This window comes from Corvus kubaryi, unplaced genomic scaffold (assembly GCF_017639235.1).
Source record: "Corvus kubaryi isolate FWS band 111438036 unplaced genomic scaffold, C.kubaryi_AGA036_p1.0 37256, whole genome shotgun sequence".
Lineage (NCBI taxonomy): Eukaryota > Metazoa > Chordata > Aves > Passeriformes > Corvidae > Corvus > Corvus kubaryi.
Genome location: NW_024581076.1, coordinates 3,473,254 through 3,482,079, shown reverse-complemented (window position 1 = coordinate 3,482,079; position 8,826 = coordinate 3,473,254). Strand labels below are relative to the sequence as shown.

The following is an 8,826-nucleotide window of genomic DNA, read 5'->3' as shown; positions in this document are numbered from 1 at the left end:
TCCCACCCAGCCTCTTCCATATACTATGAGAGCAAAGTGTGAGCAGAGAAAGTCTTCACACTGTGGGAACACTGTTCACCAATATCCAAAGCATGGAGGTGTTATCAACAACTGGTTAAGCCACAAATCCAAATGCAGCACCATACAGACTGCTATGAATAAATCTAGTCCATCCCAGATAGATCTATAACACTCACAAAGATATTTGATCAGCTCTCGACTTGTATGAACTCTGTTGTCTGCATTCAGATTGGACAGAATTCAGCTGAGCCTTCTGCCCAAGTCAAATGACCAAGACAGAATGATCATTCCCTACTGAATCATTCAGTTCTACTTCACTTTTTCATCCTCATCTTGCCCAAAGGAAGCTCTGGTATTACTTCTTACAGAAGTATTTTTCTCTAGAACTCAAAAGGTCTGGTTTCTGTTAATGAGTTCCACATAAGACAGTTTCATGAAGCATCCTTGATCACAGCAGGGTTACTCTCCTCAAAAATGTCACAGTGTAAACTTTTTCATGGCAATGTTGTGAGTTTTCTTAACAGAATTTACATCATGGAATACTTTTATCTTCACCATGTGGCTACAGCAACTTTTATTGTTAAATGTCTCTACAGTGTTACTTCTGATCTCCTTGATCTTTGTCTACACAGGCCATCTTTGTCTACACAGGCCATATTCTCCAACATAGGCACAGGTTCTCTGCTGAATATGAGATATATGACTATGATTTTTGTGCAGGAAATTTTTTTTTCCTAACCCGTAATATTTTTTACCATTCAAGATCAAGAAAAAACAATAAAGTCTGCAAAATTCACACAGCTAAATCTAAAGAAACACAATCTGTTCCTTTTTGATATTGATCTTATTAGAATTAGATTGATTCATGCTGATTTTGAGCCCAAATAAATTAAAATGCTTTTCACTGATTTTTTTTTTATTTCAATTCAAGCCTAATGTTCTTCAAAATCTTCTCTCTTTTTTGGGAAGAAAAAAGAAAAAAAAAGAGACCAGAGTTGGCAAACTTCCAGCAGAAAATTAAATACAACATAGAGCTTGTCCTTTTTCATCACGCTCTTATGTTTAAAGTCTCCTTTTTTAGTTTTGCTCATGGCACAGTAAAAGATATACGCGAGTTGCTCAAGAGTTCATCAGTCCTGAAGCCCTTCAGATTCCTTTTGTGTCTGTGAGGAAATAACCAGTCCCACACACTGGAGTCATGGAGTTCAAAGTGAAACACATCCCCATCTCCTGCAACCTGGTCCAGATCCAACTCTACTACCACAGTCAGACATAAAGGCAGCTGTTGAGGAAGAAAAAGATGAACCTGCTCCTAGCAATAAAATATTTGGATTTTTTTCATCAAATCTTAACATTTGGGCATGGATAGATTTTCTGTAAAGTACAAAAACATACAGAAATGATCACAAGTTGGTAACTGGGCTGTTTTCAATACTAGGCGACAGCATCATTCCTTTAGAAACTGTTCCAGACATTGCTGCGTAGTACTCTCCTGCATAATTCAGCAATGTCAGGTAGAGATCATCTCTCTGAAATTCAATTCTCATCACATCAGTCAGAAGTGCATCAGAAATAAGCTAATTACCCACAAATGCTTCAATACATGTTCAGCTATACCCATAAAATCTGTCCTAGTGTGAGAAATATCTATGTTCTTTCCTTAGTTATGCACCTTTCCTTTCAGATTAGAGGTAATATGGTCACAAAACTGTGCACCCTGAAGTAAAAATCATAAACCAGCCTGTGGACTGGTGTTTCCAGGCCTCAAAAACTATCCAGTGAAACTTAGTGGGGTAAAGCTGAGACCAGTGTTGGTATCAGGGAGCCAGGGAGGTTATGGCTGCCCTGCTCTGTCAGTGCTTCAATGCGCCTCTATCACATTGCACTGGTACAGCCGGAGGTCTAAGATAGTTCCATACTTGATAGGGAACGCTCCTCTTTTTTCCCTGAGAGCTTTCACCTGTTCTTGTAAGCAATGCCTAGTTCTAGAGGGCACTTTTAAAGAGCTGTTTGCTGATCCCTGTAAAAACTGCAGAAGCCTCTTAAAGTTTACTGAACTGGGCAGTGCTGCTCACGCTCCCTAGGTAATGGCAGTGGTTTCAGTGAGACAGTGCTCGCATCCATCTCCTCCCTGCCTCTACATTGACTGGTACAGGCAGGCAGCCAAAGGGCTGTTGCAAAATGCTTTTGTGTATAAGGAACATGGGAAAAGTGCAGTGTGAAGTGATTACACAGTAACTGTACCGATAAAGTTACAGAAAGTGAACTTCCCTATGACCCTGTGGTTTCACTACTGGAATAATATGAAAAGAGCCAGAAAAGCTGGCTGCTAGCTGTGATGTGACATCAACAGGGAAGTTACAGGAAAGATTTGTTTAACATGCTTTTATTTACTTCTTAGAGCAGTGATGACATTACACTAACACCAAAAAGTGAGTCACACATGTAATTGCTGCTAGGAGCTATCAGGATCTATATAAGGGGTTTTAGCTCTGGTCTTGGGAGACAGAAGCTCAAACCCTTTCTGCTGCAGCAAGGCTCCTCAGCAAGATGGGCACCATGTACTACCTCCTGCTTTGTGCTGCCATCTTCCTACCTGAGGCTCCTGCTTTTCCAGTACAACTGAGACCAGAACCAGGGACCGGCAGAGACCTTCAGAAAATAAAGGTATGTTACATGGAGGAAACACAACTACATTATGAATAATCTGATTTTTGATTCAGTTTCTACATTCCTTTCCTATCTGTGTATATTATCCTTGTCTTACATTACCACAACAGTTTTGGCAGAGGTGATATAAAACAGTTTAAACTTGCTAAGTAGCTTAGACATCCTAAGACTAACTTTAAAAAGAGACCACGTTCCAACTGGTAAATAAAGGGGAACATGTAATTTTTAAAATATCTCAAAAATTTTACGTGTACTGTGTTTGAAGGCTGTAGATTTGAATGCTCAATAAATTGTGGTATCTTTAAAGGATTTCTTACTTCCAATGTTTCATTGCCATCACAATTCTTTTTATATATGCTGGTCTATACTACTGAGAGAGCAGAATTTGGTAAATTGAAATGGAAAGATACAACTAAAACTAGACATGACTGCAGGGTGTTGAAACAATTCAACTAAGCGTAAAATACAATTGCCAAAACATCACAGATATACGTATTAATTTTTATTTTTCCTCTCTCCTTCTAGGCATATCTTGATAAATTCTTTCCGATTTTTACAAAAACACAAAACCTAAGCATAGAAGAAAGGATCAAAGAAATGCAGAGGTTTTTCCACCTGACCATAACTGGAAAATTAGACACAGAAACAGAAAAAATAATGACACTTCCCAGATGTGGTTTGCCCGATGTAGCAGAATACCAAACATTTCCTGGAACTCCAAGATGGAAAAAGACACATTTAACTTACAGGTAAGTGATGTTTCAGGTTTTATGGAGAAGGGAATTGCTTTGTATTTAACTAGGTGGGTTTCCTTCACGCCCTAAATGATATTAACGTGTTTTTCTTTGCTGACAGGATTGTCAGTTATACATCTGATCTACCCAGAAAGAAAGTGGATGATGCAATTAAAAGGGCCTTGATGGTATGGAGTGATGTGACTCCCCTGCGCTTCCAAAGAGTCTACACAGGGCAGGCAGACATTGTGATTGGATTTGCACGTCGTGGTGAGAATACTTGTCATTTTTAGAATACAATGGTCCATATTTTACTCAAAGCATGTATTTTTATAGCCATAGCTTTAAGAAAAAAGTTTCGAATTAAATCAAAGTCTACATATATTTTATCTTCTTTATATCATGTCACCAAATTTGTACGTTATGATTCAGTTTTACTTGTATAAAACCATTAGAAAAATCCTTTCAGAGTCACAGCTATGAAATGAAGGGAGAACTCAGCTCCAGAACGAGACACTTAAATTTAGATGTTCAAGGCTCTTTTTGCCTTGATAAATAGTGCAAACTACTGGTAAGAACTCTGTAGAGCAAATCAGCAGGTTCTGAAGATCCAGCCTCCACAGGCTGGATTCAGGCAGGTTAAGGCAGGTTTACTTAGGCCTAGATCTAGTCTGGTTCCCACACTAAACAGCCTTTGGCAGCTGGGTTGCATTATGCTTGGCCACAGAGAGTGTCTTTTGGTTGATTTGCTTCTAGAAGGAATTGCATGCTTCAGCCCAAGATTGCACCAAGGTGTAGGCCAAAGCGTGGTAAGTGGGCATGACCGGAAGAGTCACTTCAGAAGTCTGTCTGCGATCAGGAGTAGTCTATGGATGTAGTCCTACCTTCAACTTGTGCCTGGCATCTACACTGACTCAGCTTAGACAAACTAAATGCCTTTAAGGTTATCTGACTTGTTCTCTAGATCCATTGGCCATGTTTACCATGATGCCTTTTCCTGGTCTTAAAATTAAGAGTCAAACACAGTTAGAAGGGAAAAAGAGGGATTTTACATGAGAAAATAATGGTATTTCTTTTAAGGATTCTTAGGTGCACACGTCCAGGTCGCATGCACTGAAATGCACACTGCAATGCACACCCACAAAAGATCTGGTATAACATTACAGGTCTTACTAATTAGCATATCTATCAAAGATTCCCCAATGAGAGGCCTGAATGAGTCTCCTTCCCCAAGGAACCTTCTACTGGATGGTTCTATCTTAGTTTACAGAATGTGTTCTGGAGAGGACCTTGGGGTCTGGGGCACATTACTCTCTACCTACAAAGCTTCCAAAATGTTTAGTTTTCTAGCTGAACAAACAAGTCCAAGAATGTAGGCAAAAAGCACTAAGAATACAGAAGCTGTAAACAGGTATAACAGGGGTATAAAAGAAAAGGCAAAAAATCATCATGGCATCAGCTAGAGCTCCATTGACTGTAGGTGAAGATCAGACACTTGGCTTGCAAGCAGATGACTAAAAGTGAACACCAAAATGTCCAAAGCCTATGTGTCACTGATAGGAAGAACATTATGTTGCCATAAAGAGGTGATTTCATGTCCCAGTCAAAGTGAGAAATGATCCTGAAAGCTGGAATGGGTTTTAATCCCATGTCACACACTAGAATTAGGTCTCTTCCGCCTGTGTTAGTCGTGCCCTAAGGACCATCCACATGGTCTGGGGGAAAGGACACAGGACGACATCTGGGTTCCCAACTACTCGTCAATCAAGTCAGAGACTCACTATGAGGGAGGGGGAAATTTTCAAAGTTGGTACAACTCTGATCCAGCTCTTGCACTCGAGGTAGGAAACAGCAATATTTCACCTGCACTGTGATGGAAGTAGGTAATAGACCATACCTCAAGGCTGGGGATAAATGAACTTACCTCTTCAGAAACATGGTTATCTATTTCAAATCACTGTCTCACACTAAAATCAATGTGAGAATGTTGACAAGTAATATTGCCCAGCACTTTTCAAAATGGAAAGCATTCAGATGTTAACAACAATGTTGCCAAGCATTAAGTATTTATTCTGAAATAATCCCTGATTGCTGCCTCAGAACCACGCTTCTGGCAAAAACTCAGGAAAAAAGTATTCAGCTCTTTCCGAAACATGCAGCAGCACGAACTATCAAATACAAGATTTGAACTTAAGACATGAATTTGGAGAGTGTTCCCTAAGCCTCACTTCTCATTTTCACAACCTTGCTGCCATTGTAAGATTTTTTTTAAGGATTGGCAACCAGCAAAACTAGCACAAACCAGCAACATGCTTCAATTTGCTGAATTTAAATATGACAACTAATATCATCTGATGACATTGATTTATTTCAAATGCAGAGCATGGTGATGGATATCCTTTTGATGGAAGAGGTAACACACTGGCCCATGCGTTTGCACCCGGAGAAGGGATTGGTGGAGATGCTCATTTTGATGATGATGAAAAATGGTCAGATATCAATCAAGGTAAAGCTCACGTGTATATGAAAGAGAAAGGCCAGTACTGTACATGCTGGAAGAACACATCTACGGAAGTGCTTTCAATAACTCTTCATGCTGCAGTACCATTTCAGTATTAATATTTCTGTTCTTTTCAACTACCTTTTTAAGTATTTGTCCTTCATTGCCATGAACAGCTACATAATGCCTGTTCTGTCCATATTTAAAGCACATTTTGCAGGCTAAACAAGGACTATGAGCCCCTGTTTTCTATATAAATTTTGAAAAGGTAAATTGTCTTGCTTCCAGGTATAAGGTTGACTAAAAGCAGAGTCAGGAAGGGACTCTGGGTCTCTAGATGCATATGCAAGGAATCAGCAGGTTTTTAATAAAATATTATAGTTATAGAAGAAAGTTCTACAATAATGGATCAAAAGCCTAGGGTTTCATTCCAAGATGAATTGAAATATACAAATTTTCCTGCTGTTTCAATTCATTGTATTTTTAAAATAAATGCCATGCCTTTAACATACATTTCTGTGCTTCTGTGTTGCAGATGTCAATTTGTTCCTTGTTGCTGCTCATGAATTTGGCCATTCTTTGGGACTTGCTCATTCAAATGTCCGTGGAGCTCTGATGTATCCTCTCTATTCATATCAGAACCCACAAACCTTCAGACTTCCGGCAGACGACAGGCGAGGAATTCAGAAGTTATATGGTAAACTCTCGAGGAAATTTGATTTTTCAAGACAAAACCTACTGGGGTACAGGTTTCACTCTCCCTGATTGCAAGGGCCTCATCGTATTATGAGAAAGAGAGGGAAGAAACTTGGGAAAAGTACACTCCTGCATACTCTGTCCCCTCACTATGTTTCCTGCAGCCTGTACCCACTGCAACAAAGAGGTGACAAAGCAGCAGTGCACTGTCCTTACATACATCTGCATGCTGTCAAGCAAATCCTGTGGCCCTTGCTCTGTAAATGAGCTGTTTCACTGAGTGGGGCTACTGGCAGGAAAGGAGAGGTACTGTGCCACTCACCAAGTTCAGTAAAGGCAGAAACTCCTCAGAAGCAGGGGAGCATAACTAAAATTGACCCCACAGAACAAAATTTGTCAGGTTGCTTTTCTTTAGGCACTGCCTTCCTCAGGGCATGCTAGAGGAACACTAGGAATAAAACATAGTTGTCTGCATTGTCAATTTTCAGTAGAGTCTCTCTTTTTGCTTCTTTTCCACAGGGAAAAAAACATCGAACTTTTGAAGGAAGTAGTTAATGAAGACCAAAGAATTCACATCTCATTGTTTTGTTGTTCCAAAACAATTTTAATCCTCTCGCTAAATAAGATGATAAACTCCTGGGCTGCACCTTCTCTCCCTGAATTTTTATATTGATTTATTTGCACTTTACACAGTTTCACCAAACAATAATTAAAAAAAAGTATACTCTGTTTTCTAATGTTTTCTTTTTTTCTTCTGGCATTTCACTGGGGGATTAAATTACTCCTGCATGCATGATAAACAGTCAGACAAGTATCTTTGTGAATAGATTTATAGGCACCTAAAAAGCCTGTGTGCATTTACTGGTGTAAGAACAAACCCTGCTCCTGGCTTGCTTCCAGTTCCTATGCATGTCCTGGCACTTTGCAGTACTGACTCCTCAGAATCAGTGTGATTCCCGTACGGCTCACACATAGAGGAGGTCTCCATAGTGCTTCCATCAGTATGAGCTGGGATGTTTTCCCAAACGCAAAAGCTTTTCATCATCACGTCCTCCCTGGCTTCCCACAGAAGCAAGTTGGAGAAGTAGTGGACTGGGATTCCCATTGTCCTCTGTGATACTCAAACACTCTTGGGTATTTTAAAATATTTTAAAAAAAACATAAAAACAAAAACAAAAACAAAAACAAAAACAAAAACAAAAACCAACCAACCAAAAAACCAGTAAAAACCAAACTGCCCTCCCCCCCCGGATTCTCCCAAGGATATTCAAAATCATCAAAATTAGCAAGGTAGAAGGTGTATTTATTAATAGTTTCCGACAGATGGCTCCCTGCACACAGAGATGCGGAGCGCCAACACCAGCTCAGTGTCACGGCCAGCATCTTTATCGTCTCCTAAACCGGTGTTACCCGGTACAAGGAACGACCTTAACTCAGCCCCCAGAGGAGAGACAGCACAGCAGGGAACGTGGTGCTCACACAGCGCAACTCGGAGAACAAGCACAACAACTCTGAGAGCAAATAAATCAACATGGTGACCAGTGACTATTAAACTGATACAATGAATACTTCTAACAAATTTGGTTTAACACGCTCTGGTAAGATCGTGTTGGGTGCCAAAAAGGACTGACACTGTTTAACCCGGAAGGTAACTAAACACCACACTGCTGCTCATTCCCTCTGCCCTCCTCAGTGGGATGGGGGAGAGAAATGGGGGTAAAAAAGTAAAATTCGTGGGTGGAGACAAAGATAGTTTAATAAGACAGAAAAGGAAGGGGAAATAACAAACAACAACAATAATAATAGTTAGAATATACAAAACAAATGATGCACAATGCAATTGCTCACAACCCGCTGACCAATGCTCAGACAGTGCCCAAGTAGAAGCCCCTGGACAGCTTTCCCCTTAGTTTATATATTGAGCATGACATCCTGTGGTATGGAATATCCCTCTGGCTAGTTTGGGTCCCAGCTGGGTCTTTTTCCAGCTTCTTATGCCCCTCAGCCTTCTCACTGGTGGGGTGGAGTGAGAAGCTGAAAAGTCTACTTAATGTAAAGGCTGCTGAGCAACAACTAAAGCATCAGTGTGATATCAACGTTATTTTGAAAACACTCCCATCTGTTACCAGCCATTTCCTCCACACAAAGCTCAAAGATGAAGTAGCTGGTGCTAAGTGGATATTATTCTGAGGGCACATTCTTGAG

General features: G+C 40.2%; 1 protein-coding gene across 1 annotated transcript; it reads left to right on the top strand.

Moving 5' to 3' along the window:
- Positions 1 to 2,435: 2,435 nt before the first annotated feature.
- On the top strand, positions 2,436 to 7,350 carry MMP7 (matrix metallopeptidase 7). Its single transcript, XM_042023784.1, has 6 exons — positions 2,436 to 2,688; positions 3,217 to 3,440; positions 3,547 to 3,695; positions 5,806 to 5,931; positions 6,461 to 6,622; positions 7,141 to 7,350. The coding sequence occupies exons 1-6, from the start codon at positions 2,572 to 2,574 to the stop codon at positions 7,161 to 7,163; spliced, it is 801 nt and encodes a 266-aa protein (XP_041879718.1). The 5' UTR covers positions 2,436 to 2,571; the 3' UTR covers positions 7,164 to 7,350.
- Positions 7,351 to 8,826: the final 1,476 nt, after the last annotated feature.

What these genes read in the sequence shown, in the direction of transcription:
- MMP7 (XM_042023784.1), top strand. Translation starts at nt 2,572, where the DNA reads ATGGGCACCATGTACTACCTCCTGCTTTGTGCTGCCATCTTCCTACCT. An exon ending in GAGACCTTCAGAAAATAAAG is followed by an intron (nt 2,689 to 3,216) that starts GTATGTTACATG and finishes CTCTCCTTCTAG; the next exon opens with GCATATCTTGATAAATTCTT. An exon ending in AGGAATTCAGAAGTTATATG is followed by an intron (nt 6,623 to 7,140) that starts GTAAACTCTCGA and finishes TCTTTTCCACAG; the next exon opens with GGAAAAAAACATCGAACTTT.